The sequence below is a fragment of the Populus nigra genome, chromosome 1, assembly GCF_951802175.1.
Source record: "Populus nigra chromosome 1, ddPopNigr1.1, whole genome shotgun sequence".
Taxonomy (NCBI): Eukaryota; Viridiplantae; Streptophyta; class Magnoliopsida; order Malpighiales; family Salicaceae; genus Populus; species Populus nigra.
Window position 1 is genome coordinate 3,588,703 of NC_084852.1, and position 16,455 is coordinate 3,605,157.

The 16,455-nt window shown below is 30.8% G+C and overlaps 1 protein-coding gene across 3 annotated transcripts; it reads left to right on the forward strand.

The window, feature by feature from the left end:
• The first annotated feature begins 6,930 nt into the window (after positions 1 to 6,930).
• On the forward strand, positions 6,931 to 15,786 carry LOC133674137 (vacuolar protein sorting-associated protein 2 homolog 2-like). Of its 3 annotated transcripts, none has more exons than XM_062095139.1 (11): positions 6,931 to 7,243; positions 7,589 to 7,633; positions 7,776 to 7,810; positions 7,907 to 7,957; positions 8,452 to 8,556; positions 8,653 to 8,724; positions 9,616 to 9,687; positions 9,937 to 10,017; positions 10,105 to 10,140; positions 10,240 to 10,298; positions 15,537 to 15,786. In XM_062095139.1, exons 1-11 carry the CDS (start codon positions 7,210 to 7,212, stop codon positions 15,550 to 15,552), a joined length of 606 nt encoding a protein of 201 aa, XP_061951123.1. In that variant the 5' UTR covers positions 6,931 to 7,209; the 3' UTR covers positions 15,553 to 15,786. The 3 variants fall into 3 exon arrangements, with proteins under 3 accessions (XP_061951123.1, XP_061951118.1, XP_061951127.1); XM_062095134.1 differs by lacking the exon at positions 15,537 to 15,786 and adding an exon at positions 15,260 to 15,482 and having other exon boundaries at positions 6,932 to 7,243; XM_062095143.1 differs by lacking the exon at positions 15,537 to 15,786 and adding an exon at positions 15,260 to 15,482 and having other exon boundaries at positions 6,932 to 7,192.
• The last annotated feature ends 669 nt before the right edge of the window (positions 15,787 to 16,455 follow it).

Genomic DNA, 16,455 nt, shown 5'->3' on the forward strand with positions numbered 1-16,455 from the left:
TAGGTGAAATATCATAGTTGAAGGATATTGTGGTTTAGAAATATAATATTTTAATAATATCGCTGTTTATAACTGCGATATTAATAAAACGTGCTGGATTATTTTCAAAAACTCGTATTGTATACTACTTAATGCTAAAAATATATTAGTTTAATTATATTTTTCAGAGTTTCAAAAACACTACAAGGATGTTAACACAACAAATCCACAGTTACATGTGGGGATAACATTGAAATTTTTCAGGAGCGTCAGATAAAGCTAACAAACATATTTTCCTATAAGGTCAGTGAATAATAATATACTACCAAATAGATGAAGTATATATGTTATGGTATACTTGCAACACAAATTAAAATCATTACAATAATTAACGCAATCATAACAGATAATCAATACATTAAATCATAATACACTATCAAATGTGGACGCTTAACATAAAAAGACAATCTATCACCTCGAGTGTGTGGCATTCTATGTAATAGTACATGTGATTGATGTGAAATTATATAAGTTTAATTTACTTAAAAAATATCATAATATATCGTAACATGACTTAATAAATTGTTACACATATGTTGCCAATTAGAACATGCTTTTCTATTATGCCTGTGTTATTACATATATCATACCTATAATGTGCATAACCTTTTCTTGCATCCATCTCGTTGTGTAAACAAGTAGACATTTGTCGACTAAATCCTAATTTCAATCTAGACGAGTCTGCTTCAACTCGAGATCCAATGTAATCAATTCTTTCTAACTCATCTGGTAAAGAACAAAATGACATTTCATATGCTAACTTGTAGTTCTGAACCATATAATAATAATCAACAAACTGTGTGAAAGTCCAAGTAATTCTCAACATTTCTTATTCTAACTTGTATGTATATTGTTTGTGTTTGATCTATTTAAATTTTAATTGATGTTGCGTTTGTGAAGCATGATATTTAGTTAACGTCGTGCTTTAGAAACGTAACATGTAGTTATCGAGCTTGAAAAGCATGATATTTAATAGATATCATGTTTCAAAAATATAACAAGGTTAAAATAAGCTATTTCATTAAATTTTTTTAAATAATATTATTCTCTTAAATTTTTAAGTATGCTGTGCTAATCTTGTGCTAATCCGACAAAATAAAACCTAATAACAAAAAAAACCTAATAGCAACTGCCAAGCATGTGGACATTATAAAATGTTCAAGGGTAATGAGATCATGGACACCATGTCATCAATCTTGGTAGATTCCAATAATTTCATTGTTAATGGTGCACAAGTTTGAGTGGACGAGGAGGACTTGAATCTTTAGAGTATGCACGGGGAAGGAAAAGGAATAAATGGTGTTGGCCTGTAGCTCAAGGCATTTAATTGATTTGGGAATCTTTCAAAAAAGTTAGGTCAAAATTGGATCAATAAAGTGCCTGCCCACCTTTGAGCTTCATCGGACATGGTTTTTGAATCTCCTTGTTAGGAAGAACACAACCTATAAGATTCCTCTGTTATAAACAACAACGCAATTTATTCTAAGAAAATTGAAAAACATTTATGAGGAGCAACACATTTTATAGTCTGCTTTATTTTTAAATGAGTATTTAAAAATACGATAATAATTGTTTTTAAAGTGTTTTTTGCTGGAAAATACATAAAAATAATATTTTTTTATTTTAAAAAATTTATTTTTAACATTAGTATTTCAGCATTTTTATTAGAAGCAACGTATTGTTTTTTTTCTTCACAAAGTGCTCTCTCCATCCTTCGTTGCCTCCTCTTTTTATTTCTTTTATATATATGGTAACTCTGTGTTGGTATAACCACTCCTAACTATTCTCTGAAATGAGAATTCAAATCATATTGGACAATGACTAAATAATATTATCTAATTGATATAAAAAAATATATGATATAATTATATCTATAAATCATAACACTATATAACGTAAATTCTGTATATACAGCATTCCATTCTTGTACAAGATAAGTAATTTTTTTTATTATAAGTTAATTACTAAGGATTATTATTAGTCATTTTTTTATATAAGTTAATTATTAAGGATTATTATTATTATTTTCAAATCACAGCAACAAAAACCAGTACAAATCATAAATGGTGAAGTTTCACGGCATCAAGACCACATTAATTGACAGCAAAATAATTTCATATCAAGGAGGTTCACATCATGGGTCTGACTAGGGGTGTTCAAGGTTCGGTTTTTATCAAAAAAAATAACCAAACTGAATTTATTTTTTCTTAAAAAAAACCCGAAACCAAACCGAAACCGGTTCAAACCGACCAGTTTCGGTTTGGTTCGGTTCGGTTCGGTTTTTTAGCGCAAAAACCGGTTCAAACCAGTTTGGCTCGGTTTTTTCCAGTTTAGCTCGGTTTTTGCTCATTTTTTGCTCGGTTTTTTCCGGTTTGGCTCGGTTTTTTTAGTTTGGCTCGGTTTCGGCTCGGTTTTTTCGGTTTGGCTCGGTTTTTTTCCGGTTTTTTTCGGTTCCGGTTCGGTTCGGTTTTCCGGTTCCAGACTTAAAAAACCGAAACCGAACCGAACCAGTTGGTTTTTTCAAAATTTTAATCGGTTTTTTTTCACGGTTCGATTTTTTCAGTTATTTTTTTTTCTGATTTTCTCAATTTAATTGATTTTTCGATTTTTTTAAACACCCCTGGGCCTGACAATGCCATGGTTTTCTGAGGGCTTCATTGATTTGCCCTATGTCTGGCCTGTCTCATCTGCCTCCAACAAAGCAAACGGTTCCCTTGAAGCCACGTATTTTCCCAACTTGGATACAAGGGGTCAATTCAATAATAATTAATTATGCGTATTTAGGGTGATCATGACCCTTGAAACCGCAGGGATAGATAGGAATAAACTGTAACATGTTGCTATCTCTCTATAAATCCATGAAGTTAAACTTTATAGAATAAAATAATATTAAAATGGATATGGTGAAAGATTTGTTGTCAAATAACATAATATATGGACAAACTAGTTATGATTGAATGTTGATATGTGTTACAATTCTTAGTTTCCATGGAAAAAAGAAGAAGTTAGTGAGTGAAAATAGACATCCATTAAGTATTTATCCAAATACTTATATATATATACACATCAATAAAATATTGATTTATAGGTTAAGATACTGTTATATTTCTGTAAGGGTAAGAATACAAGTTTGATTCCTAAAAAATATACTTATTAAAAAAGACAGTTATAAACCATGAATAAGATTAATCTCATATTTTAAAAGGGTATAAGAATATCTAGGTAAGAACTATATATATAAAAAATTTATTTTTTTATTGATTTTATGATTTGAGCTTAAAAAACTAATTAAAGAATCGAGTACATTTACTTAATTACTAAACTACAAGAACAACCTTTTAAGATTAGAAAAAGGAGGAGGAGGAAATTGAATAGTATCTCTAGTAAAAAATTGTGTTTAGAAGTGCCTTTAAGAAGCTTGTTTACAATCATTCAAAACTCTTCATTAATTCAGTTTCTTATTTTATAATAAAATATACTATAGATAATTAAAAAACATTATCACCAATAATTAATAGTATTCATTTAATATCACTAACTAATGTAATTCCTTTTATTCGAATATTTATTCCATGCCATTTATAAACCAATTCAAATAATAACAGAGGATAAAAAATGCATGGGCACTCGTTAATAACAGAGGATATTTATTTGAACTTTTCATTAATACTTGTTTACTATGATTGTCTTTTTATTATTATTATTATTGGTGCATTATTAATGGTTCATCTCCATAATTCTGATTTTAAAATTTTTTGTATATATAATTATTAAATTTGATCTTGGATAAGTCTCACGTCATAAGAACGATAAATTAATCCAAAATAAGTTTTTTTTAAATTAAAACAATATCATTTTAAAAATAATAATAAAAACAACATGTTTTAACCGGATCAATCGAGTCAATCCCTACAAGTTTTAAAAATTGTTTGGTATTATCATAGCTTTTGCTTTTTTTTTTTTCTAATCATAGAGAAAAAGGTTTGATTTAACAAATAAATTTTATCTTTTACACCACTCCTCACATATAATTTCATTTTAAACCATGGTTTTGTTATAGCTAAAATATTATGTTTTTTATTCATAAAGACATACATTTTATTTATCTTACTTACAAAAATCCCATCTTACAACAATTTTAAAGCCAAGCACCCTTTTTGTTTATATCATATAATTTAGTACATGGAATTAAATACTAGCAAAAATACGTGACTATAATAATTAATCTTTCTCCATGTAGGATCTCCATAGAAGAAGAGGAAAGAAAAGAAGAACTCCCATCCTTTTCTTCACGTGGAATTACAATCTTTGACGAATACAAATCAAAGATACTATCCATGAAAGAAACACAACAAGAACTCGGTGAGTTGAGAAATAGTTCGAAAACTTCATTGACTTTTCTTCGTAGTTAGGGCATGAAAATGAAGCCACACTTGTTCAGTCAAGTAGCCTCCTTGCTCAGCTCACACACGCATCTAAAAAGGAAGCAATTCTGCTTTGCACTCTCAATATATTCTTGACTGTAGCAAGAGACATGGAGTTCTTTGAAAGCTACTTTGCCTTTGCTGCTCGCCACCTTCCCTAATAATGTCTGGCTGCTTCATCGTCTTTTGTTGACAAGTGAACCAAATTCTAAGTGCGATGATTGAGCACATGATTTCTCCATAGTCAAATTAACAGTCGAGTTTTGGAGCCATATTGTCTACTTGCAACCCTCCTTTGCGTGTCCATTTCGAAACTCCCCATCTTCTTAGAACGTGGAGTCGTTATAGATACACTACATGGGTTTATATATATATATATATATATATATATATATATCTTTTTATTGATTTTTATATTAATTAAAATAAATAGTTTTAAGAGAGGGAATGGTTTAAAATATTGAGAAAAATGTATTTATGTGGTAAAGAACTTCTTTCTTATTCATGCATTTTTGTTTGGATAAAAAATGTCTCTTTTTATTTACCAACATTATGGCTTTTTATATTATATAAAATGAAGGCAATTAAAATGACTAGTCGTAAGAATCTCAATGTAAATTAAGAGAGATAATATATTCCGCTAATCAAGGTTATTTCTTTTTCTTTTTGTCTTAAAAGAATACATCTTTTTATAAAAAAATTATGCATATTAAATTCATATATAATTTTTAATAATTAATATTATCATAAAAGCTCTAATGTTATTTTAAAATCATGATATAATCAAATGATTTTTTAAATATAACTTTACTAATTTTACTCAAAAATAATTTTATTATAAAAATATAAAAAATAAAATAATAAAATAAATAAAAAATGAATGAAGGGTCAAAAGAATAAGGTCGGGAAGCTTCTTTAAGAGCAAGCCTATAATTGTTCTTTTTTTTAACTTAAATAGACAACATATCATTGGTTTCAATTCTTTAAAAAAATAAAATGAACAACACATCATATGTTAATAATGACGAATTGTTGAGATATTTTGGATTCTAAAACTCAAATTTTAATATATTTTTATATAAAAATATTATAATTTTTAATAATCTCATTTTCAACCTGTTAATTTAAAATCACAAAAAAATAAATTAAAAATACCTTTCCCAATCCATATCTACTTTTTTTTTTGGCTTGATTAAATACCCAAACAATCTCAATCGAACTCCTACTTTCAATACAAATTTATTAATTTCAAGATTGATAGTTTTTTATGGTGGAAAGATGGTAAATCAAAACTTCTCTCTCCTCTCTCAACTCTTACGAATTAAAATAAATAAAATAAAATTTTAGAATCAAAATATCAAAACCCAACATCATAGAGATCGAAAACAAAAAAATAAAAAAAATTAAAGAATCAAACAAGTGAAAAACATACAATAAATGTGTTAGTCCTTTTAATTTATTAGTTATTGTCAAGAAATGAGTTTGCAATATTTTGAGGTATTTAAGCTCAACATCCCAACACAAACTCAACTTGAAATTGACATACGTTACTGTTTGTTTATATAATTAGACTGTGTTTTTTATTTTATTTTTGATTTTTTTATAGTTTAAATTAGTGTTTATTGTATTTTTGAATTATTTTGAGTACTAATATTCTATATAAAAAATATTATTTTAATATATTTTTAAATATAAAATATTTTAAAAAATAATTTCCATCACAATTTCAAAGCCATAGAGTTACAATAATTATGTATATAAAAAAGAATGTAAGGCTCGAACCCAAGTATTGAAAGTGGGAATTGAAAGTTTTTACCTCACACGCTTGCATAAGGGATAAGGAAAGTGAGTGTTTTAAAAAACTATAGAAAGAAGTAGAGGTGTTCAAAAAAAATTAAAAAACTGATTAAATGGACAAAACTGGAAAAAAATAACTAAAAAAACTGAACTGTGAAAAAAATTGATTAAAATTTTTAAAAAACCGACCGGTTCTGTTTTGGTTTTTTAAGCCTGGAACCGGAAAAACCAAATCGAACCGAACCCGAACCGAACCCGAACCGAAAAAAACCAGGAAAAAACTGAGCCAAACCGAGCTCAAACAAAAAAAACCGAGCCAAAACTGAAAAAACCGAGCCAAAACTGAAAAAAACCGATCAAAACTAGTTTGAACCGGTTTTTGCTCTAAAAAACCGAACCGAACCGAACCGAAACCGGTCGGTTTGAACCGGTTTTGGTTCTGTGAACCGGTTTCGGTTCTGTTTCGTTTTTTTTTTTAATTTGATTTAATTATTTTTTTTAATAAAAACTGAATCAAATTGAAAATGAAAAATCCTGAAAAAAGTATTATAGAAAGTGAAATTGGAGAAATATAAGAAAATATTTTCAATGAAAAATAATTCGAAGGGCATTATAGTGAGGGAATTGTAACGGCTAGTTAGTCTAGTACCGTTGGAACTTGGATGAAGATATCTGTTAAAAAAAAAAAAAAACGCAAACAGCACGCTCCCCAAAGCAGCGGCTTCTCTCTCGTTCTCAATCTTTCTTCCCATTTCTTAACGGAGAAAGAAAAGAAAATTAAGCAAAAAATGGAAAAAAATCTACTTTAACTACATTTTCCACTCCTTTCTTTAACTTAACACACATTTCCCATACATAGAAGAAGGGAACCTACTGGCGTGCTAGGGTTTTTTCTTTCTTACAGGACAACACGGGTTTGTTTTGTGTACCAGGTTCGGTATTTACAACAATGAATATCTTCAAGAAAAAAACTTCTCCTAAAGGTACTTTTTTATTTTGTTATAAAGACATTTTTAAGTGGGTTTTGTTTAAAATTAGTGATTGTGTTGTAAAATCTTAAACTTTTTCAGTTTTGATGGAGTGGAGGGTGCTCTTGTTTATTTGGGTTTCAAGGGCTGCTTTGAATATGTTGCTGGGTGTTTATATATTATAATCTATTGTCAATGATTTTCTTGTTTAGTTTAAGTTTTTGAATGGAGGATCAGAGTTTAATTTGTTTGCTTTGCTAGTTTTGATGCTCAATTTGCTTGTTTTGGGTTTTGAATATATGTTGTAAGTTATTGAAAAGTGAGATTTATGAAGGCTTTTTTTTTTTTTTAATTCAACAGAGGCTCTCAGGACTAGCAAGAGAGAAATGACTGTTGCCACAAGAGGTATTTTTGCTGTCATAATTTTTTGTAGTCTAATGTTACCAAGGAGAATGCATGATTACTTCGGTCAATTGATTTATTAGCATGGTTGGAAACATTCTTTGTTAAAAGAATAACAAACCCATCATGGGTTTTTGATTTCCAGGGATTGAACGTGAAATTGCATCTCTTCAGTTGGAGGTATGTCGCTGTTTCTAGAATGGTTTGGGATAAAATTTTACTACTGGTCTCTTTATTTTTATTTTCTATTAGCTGAGCTTTGCAATGCATTTTCAGGAGAAGAAATTGGTGGCAGAGATAAAACAAACAGCAAAAACTGGAAATGAGGCAAGTCTGTTAAATGTTCTTTGTAGTTATGAAATGGACAACGGATGCAGATAGTTATAATCATGGGCTGGGGTTTGCATTATTGACCTACTTTGATCAGGTCTCAATCTTGGGCTACTATTATTTTCTAATGAAACTCATTTGATATCATGGAAAAAGTGCTCACTATAAGAAGTTGCAGATTTTAGGGAATGAAATGGTTTTTGATTTCAAGACTTGTTAGGAATCAGGTTTTACAAATTGGAGTTTGTCTGTAGTCACTGCAAAATAAAAATTATTGTAGATTTAGGGAATAAGATGGTTTGCGATAATCAAGGCTTTTTGGTAAAAATTGTTCAAGAAATTTGAGTAGTCTGTAGTTACTGCATGATAGTGTGCGTGTGATCCATCAAAAGTAACTTGGTTTGCTAGAAATCTTAGCTTGATTCAGTTTTGAGGATCTCTTCTTGAATAGCTTCTTTATAATTTAAGACTATCGCTCAATATTTGTATAGGCTGCTACTAAAATCTTAGCTCGGCAACTTGTTCGACTTCGGCAACAAATAACAAATTTGCAGGGGAGTCGTGCCCAAATCAGAGGCGTTGCTACTCATACACAGGTCACTTTCTATCCACAAAATCTAGTTAGTGAGATTAGAAGGATCTGCATTTTGTCCTTGTTTATCTGATGTTAGTGCCTTGATCGATGTTCACAGGCTTTGTATGCCAGCACTTCAATTTCTACTGGGATGAAAGGCGCAACTAAGGCAATGGTGGCTATGAACAAGGTATCATATTGATGCTATTGTAGCATAATGGTTTTTATCATTAATCCCATCTTATTTATGAGAAAGACATTCATAAAAATGCATAATGTGATAAAAATGTTGCAAGCTTTGGCTGCTAGAGTTCAAAGAAACGTTGGAAATGTATGAAGAATCAAGTACTGTTAAGTTATGATATGTCCTGTGCTACTTCTTGGATAGAGGCATTTTAAAATGGAGTCATTCATACGCTATGAGTGCTTGATACAGTATAATGTTCAGCAGTGATGTACCCTTGAATTTGCTTTTAGTGTCGGCTATGGTTTGTTAGAGATGATTAAGGAAAAACCAAGTAGTACAAGTTATGATCTGGTTTTTAGCTACTTATTGACAGAGACATTATAAAGCTCAAGTCATTTATACTCAATTGTTGTCCTGGTAACATGTTCAATGGCTACATATCCATTGTTTGGTTTGTACTGTGTTGATAGAATGAGAATGTTAAAAATAACATAAAAATATAAATGAGAGTATTAGATGAGCTAATGTTGTGTCCCAGTGCTGCTTTGCAGTAGTAAGGCGTGAAACGGAGCTGGTTGCCTAGATTGCAGTGTGTTCATCAAAGTGCTGTTATAATTCATTGAGCTTGTAGTTCTTATTTTGAAAGGCTAAACGTTAAATATAGCATAAAAATATAAATGAGAGTATTAGATGAGCTAATGTTGTGTCCCAGTGCTGCTTCGCAGTAGAAAGGTGTAAAATGGAGCTGATTGCTTAGATTGCAGTGTGTTCATCAAAGTGCTCGCATAATTCATTGAGCTTCTAGTGCTTAACTTGAAAGGCTAATCTCCTGATATATGTTAAACCATTCTGTTTAGTCGACTGAAATAATATCAATACCTTGTTTTTTTACAGCAAATGGCTCCAGCAAAACAAGCTAAAGTGATCAAAGAGTTCCAGATGCAGTCAGCAAAAATGGACATGACGGTAACTCTGTTTCTTTCCTATAACTTCTTCCTTGTATAGTTGGTGTTCCAATTCTTCTTCTAGCAATTTAATGATTATTCCAATATTTTTTGGACGGATCATTGTGACAATGTGCGAGATGTCCCTTGGCATCCAAAATGTTGAATGGATTTGAGTCATTGTATAAACTGAAGTTTTCTCTATGACTCTGATTTTGTTAGATAGTTCTTTATACTGGGAATTCCTAATATCTTATTGAATATTTTGCAGATTGAGATGATGTCAGAGGCTATTGATGAGACTTTAGACAAAGACGAGGCTGAAGAGGAAACAGAGGAGCTCACTAACCAGGTGAAATATCAATAGCAACATTTTACTTTGTTCTTAGTTTTATTTTTAAGGGGACTAGTTCACCTCTAATTCAACTATCTCTTGTAGGTTCTTGATGAGATTGGTGTGGACATAGCATCTCAGGTTTGTTTCTTTGGGATTAAATTGTCTCATATAATTTATGCTTTCTTAATTTCTGGGATGTCCAATCAAATGTGTGATTTTGGTCCTTGTTTTCAATAGTTATCTTCAGCTCCAAAAGGTCGGATTGCATCAAAGAATGCTCCTAATACTGTTTCAAGGTATGATGCAACACTTCACTTTGAAGTAACGTCCATTATTTAACCATGTTGAATGAAAAAAATGGTCCAAGCAAAATTAGTATGTGGCATTGCTTCCTGAGTGAAACTCTCAAGTTGGTGATATTGTATGTACCTTACTCCTCAGTCCTCAGTACACATGAGTCTGTGGTAAGCATGTGTTGAATTCCAAGTTATTTTATTTTAAATTAATTTAAAATATATTACATGTATTATTTTATTAAATTCTAAAATTAATTAAGGATATATTTCAAATATTATTTTATTAAATACCATTCAATTTTTACATTGTTTTTTTTAATAAGGTTATAACAGTCTTTTAAAAATATTAGTAAGCATTCTTTTCTGCAACCAACCATGATTGTTTTTCTTTAGTTTTATTAGTTTTTTTTTGCGAGCATCTATTTTATTATTATATAATTAAATAAAAAATAATTTTTTAAATAAATAAAATTTTACCCCACGTGGATCTACCTAATTCGCAAGTTTGACGAGTTAACACAAATCGATTCAAGATATCGTCATATCAATATTTTTTAAAAAAACTTCATCTTGAAATCTCATTTTTAAGCCAAATAGGGTTTTAAACTATTGTTTGGGTTATTTTTTGATCTCTTAAGTTATCCGTTCACATCAGATTGAATATCTAAATTTGTGTTTGTTTCTCGGCTTCATAACTAAGTATTTTGTTAGCATTAACAATTATTTTTTAAACATTTATTAGCACATATGATCCCCATCTATTTAACTTGCACATCAAGTTTTGAGTTTGGAATTAATATTTTGTTGTTGCTAGAAACACATCAATGATGCATAAGTATTATTTTTTGTTGATGTAAAAAAAAACCCTTTGTTGTGACCCGCAACATAGCACAAGCTAGTTAACTAGTAGACAACCAAGTTCCTTTTATTAAAAAAAGAGCCAATACTAAAGTTAGGCTGTTAATGACTTGAGTATTTGATCCAACCCTTTGTAACATTTTGAATAATCCATCATGACATGCCTGCAATTTTCAATTGGTTTTAGGAGGATAATGTTCAAATATAAATTTTATCATGATATAATCTCTAACATTAAATGCATTGCGATGCTTATGTAAATCAACTTGAAGTTTGCATTGTGCATTACTTGCTTGAACCTGTTATATGATATCAACATGCAAATCATGAACTGTATATGTAAAAAAATAAACATGGGAAGGTCTAAAGGCTTTCCAGATTTATAATAGTGAACAACTTCAAATGAATTCATGCCTATAGACCTATTGACCGAGTTATTATAGGCAAACCATAGGTAGAACTAAATCTCAATTTTTATTATAGTAACTTACCAGACACCTTAAAAGGTCGACTAAGTTTTGATTGAACTCTTTAGTTTGACTATCTATTTCGGGGTGGGGCTCACATTAGAGAATTTCAACTTGGTATCGACAATATATCAAAGGGTCTTTAAAAAATAACTCATAAATTACACATCCTTATATGAGACTATGGTTTTGAGGAGTCCATACAATTTGATGATTTCATCAAAATAAGATTTAGCATCTTTAGAGGTATCTGTGGTCTTGGTACAGGTAATTAAGTGGGCAAGAAATGAGTAACAAACACAAATATATACCTGTGGTATAGGTAATTAAATGGGCAAGAAATGAGTAACAAACACAAATATAGAATCATGCTAACATCTATTTAGGGGTGGTGGGCATTGGAGAATTCCAACTTGGTATCAACAATATATCAAAGGGCCTTTCAAAAGTAATTGCACATGTGAGACTATGGTTTTGAGGTTTCCATACAATTCAATGATTTCATCAAAATAAGATTTAGCATCTTTAGAGGTATCTATGGTCTTGGTAAGGAATTAAATAGGCGAGAAACAAGTAACAAACACAAATATAGAATCATGCTTACATCTTCCAAGGACAATTAGGTACAAGAAGAGATTATTGTAAAGACTAGTTTTTTTTTTGAACGTTTGACATTGATTAATCGACCTGATAGTGTCTTTTTTTAACATAAAAATTGATGTTTCCTCTCCCAAAAGATCTCCTCCATGAGTCTCCCAAATCACTAAGTCACGAACTAATATTTGCTGGATACAAAAGTTTGTTATCCTAAAACAAATACTCTTAGAGGTAGTAACTATTTACAACAAGGTGATGTCTTTCTTTTAGAGCTATATATACCTCTCTAAACTCTAGATATGATTCATATCCCTATTCAAGGCTTTTAAACTCTTTAATTTGAATGCCTTTTCAAATTAACATTCCCTTTCTTATATGGTCTTATTTCTCCCAAATCAATATCATGCACATCACGTACTAATATTTGCGAGATACAAAGTTTGTTATCTTGAAATAAATACCTTTATTGGAGTTTGACTCGTTCATTTGAAGAGTTCTTGCAAGGTTCCTCTTCAATTTGTTCTTCTTCTTTAACACCCACACTTGTCCCTCAAGCTCCTCTCCTCTAAAGCAAGCGTCTCATTGTCATCCTAGTGTGTTTCTCTCCTAAAAAATCATTAATATGCATCATTTTCACAAGTTTTGAAAGAATTTCTCAAGTGATTAGAGACAAGAATGAAGTCCCTCTTCCTTTATTGGCTGTTGTTCTGCATGAACAATAGCTGCACAATAGATAAGGTTTAATTCTGGATCAATTATCATTTTACCCTCACTAATGCTCCCCCAATTCTAGTTTGTTGTATTGACTCGTCAATGCCCTCAAATTTTAACCTAAGATGAAAAATATGTCAAAAGACCCCTCGTAAAATTTTAGTTTGATCCAACAGTCGGATTTGGAGATACGCTCAATATCATAAAATTGGATATCATATAATTTTACGCCGAAAATCTAAATTTCGCATGCCATATAATTTACTTAAATCATTATGGGTCTTAGACTAATTTGTTGGAGATTTCTATTCATAAAATTTTCCTCAGAGGTTTTTTTTACCGCTTTTGGTTCCAATAGCTTGATTGTGCTCGAGATTTATACCGGAAATTAATGTTTCTCACGTAGAATTTATTTGAAACTTCCTTATATTTTATAAATAATATCACCAAAATTTACAAAATTTTCCTCTTTAAATCATTGTTTTATCCGATCATGATTTACAATATGCACTCAACTCTCTTAGTAATGTTGGTCATTTAGGCTTGCATGAGTTGTGCTTGCTCCTGAATGGTTTTAAATGCATCATTTAAGGTCAGGTCCATGATAGATGTAGACTCTAGATTGGACATTAAAAAGTATAACTCTTGTTGTCCTCGTACTCTTTTAGCCCGCTTTAGATAACCACTATGCAAATGCATGCAACACTAGTTTAAAGACGCAATTAAGATGACAACAATTCTTATCAAGTGAAACTCAATAAAAAAATAAAGTCAAATTTGGTTTTTTTAGATTAATCAATACCAAAATAGATTGAGTGTAAATGGGCAATCAAACAAAAAATCACAACATTTTATAAGTTTAGGCGATCCACATTTAATAAAAAAAACTATATACTAAATATGAATGACAAAGTTAGATGATGGACAAAAATATAACAAGAGTGAGAGGGCAAGATGAGATTTTTTTGGATTGCTAGGTACAAAAGTAATAATAATGACAATATTGAACAATAAGTGAAATACTAGAGAAATAAAATTCAACAAATCAAAATGTTGAGTGATTAAGGTGAATATGAGACCGCTTGGATCATGAAAATTGGGTTGTTTATTGCTGCTGCTTGTGTTGTTTCTGTTGGGCCCGATGTGGTGGTTATTGCTTCTGCAATGGGGCTGCCGGAGTTGGTGTTTTTGCTGCTGGTGCTGTCAGTCACTGCTGCTATGGTTTGGGTAGCTAGCTAGAGTGGCTGTTCAGAGGGGGGTTCCAGGGGTGAGATAGGCAATTTTATGGTTTGTTTGGGCCTGTTGTTTGTGGCATATATGGCTGATGTTGCCGATTGTTTTATGGCTTGTTTGGGTGGCATAGATGCTTTTATGGTGACTGTTCAGTGGTTGGATCGTTTGATTGTTAGAAACAACCAAAACTAGACTTTGATACTAAAATTAATGCGGGACAACAATGAATTGAAGAGGAGAACCATAATAAGATGAGAGGAGAGGAGAAAGTGTCTATCGCAAAAGTGCAATTTTTTTAATCAATCATTAAAAGAAATGTCAACTTCATAATTATAAGCCCTAATCAAAACATTATCGATGATTGAGCTAACAATCCATTAAAATAAAATAAAATCTAAAATAGGATAAAACAAAGTCCAATTACGAAACCAAATAAAAATCTAATAAAATCAACTTGGATATGCTCAATCTACCCCAACGAGTGACATGTTGGATAATACTCTGTCGCCTTTGACTATAATGTGTGTGCACAGGTCTGGTGTCTCCACCAATCCTTGTATTAACATATTGTCCGCTAGGATCATGGTGCATTGGGATGATGCTAGTTGTGTTGGTGGTTATGGTGGGGTGTGAATGTAAGGAAGTGATGTGGTGCAATTCGTTGGGAGGTGATGTGGCACCAGTTTAGCTTTTATCATGGAACATCGCCAAGGGTATCTTTCACGGGCTAAGTATCTGAGATAGGTGTTTATTGAGATTTGTCCAGAAATTTGTTCAATTGAACTTAATCAGATGGGGTTCGGATGGGGCATTGTGATGATAAAAACATTCTCCGTTAACAGTAGACTGTTGAGAAAGCTTCAAGCCAGCACCTGAATGCAGAAGTTCTGCAAAGCTGAAGTTTTCCATTGACGGCAAGGAGATGTAAATGAAGTCTTTGCTCATCACTAATGATTTGGTGTCCTGGATATGTTCTTTGATGGAAAAAAAGAAAGAAAAAACTTAGACTAATAATTTTGACATTTTGGTATTTGTTTGCTGCCCACCACAAGTTTGGTGTCCTAATGAACTCCTTTTATTTGAATTTGAATGCAGCCCCGAGCCTCCCAATGTTGATGATCTTGAAAAAAGATTGGCCTCTCTCAGACGCGTTTAATTAGGAAAACTTGGAGCAAAATCTTGTTGGGTGTAAATTCTTACAAAAAGTCATATGCATGAAAATGCCAAGAGTATTAGTAGCATTGTTTGTGTTATACATATTCTACTTATGAGAAAAAAAGTGTGTATATTGAAAGATATTCTGATTTTGTACTTGCAAGTTGCAATTGGTTCTCTCTGCATCATTTTTTAAGCTGAATTCTTTCTTTTACAGTACTCTTCTGGGCTAGAATTGGGTTACAGGAGTGAGTGGTCGAAAGGCCAAGAACGCTTAAACTGCCTCCATATCCCACTGGAGAGGCAAACACCACCTCAATACATGAAGAGAACAAAAAAAGTTTTAAGCATGGTATAACTTGTAGTCTCCCATTTATGCATTTTAAATTGTGGTTTGATAATTTTTGTTTAAATATGTTGGTATTAAAAATAATTTTTTTAAAATAAAAAAATATTATTTTGATGTATTTACGAGCGAAAAACACTTTGAAAAATAATTAATATTACATTTTCAAACAACTAGGACACTAAAGTAGTCGCATTTAGTTAGTGATCAATAACAAAATAAATATATATAAAAAAGATAAAAAAAAATGAATGTTAGTTGAAGCAACAGACATAATATAATATAAGTTTGTTTTTAGAACAGTTTTAGAGTTAATTTATTTAATTTTAAAATATAAAGTACTTATTATTTTTATCTTTTATATTTTTTTAAGATAGTAATCTGTATATATTAGGAATTAAGTACAAAATTAGCATGTTAATTCATCTTTTCAAAGCTCGGCTAGTCCTAACAATGCCCTTTTTCGTCAACATATTTTATGTGTTAAATGCAAGCTGGAAACCAGAGGAGCTTTATGCACAAAGCAAATTCTTTTAGTGGAACGTAATACAATCGGCTTACACAGAATTTAACTCAGCTTTTGATAACATATATATATATATATATATATATATATATATATATATATATATATATATATATATATATATATATATGTTAGGTGGGGTGTGGAGATTTTGGTATTGTAGAAAATTATTTGCCTTAAAAGAGTAGGTGTTTCATGTGCTTGATTGGCATTGTTTGACATTAGAAAAAAAAAATATCAATACAATTAAAATGGATGAGGTTG

Bases quoted from the DNA above. Each gene is read 5' to 3' on its own strand.
- LOC133674137 (XM_062095134.1), top strand. From the start codon at position 7,210: ATGAATATCTTCAAGAAAAAAACTTCTCCTAAAG. The intron at 7,244-7,588 runs GTACTTTTTTAT...TTAATTCAACAG, and splicing joins GAAAAAAACTTCTCCTAAAG to AGGCTCTCAGGACTAGCAAG. The intron at 8,557-8,652 runs GTCACTTTCTAT...CGATGTTCACAG, and splicing joins GCGTTGCTACTCATACACAG to GCTTTGTATGCCAGCACTTC.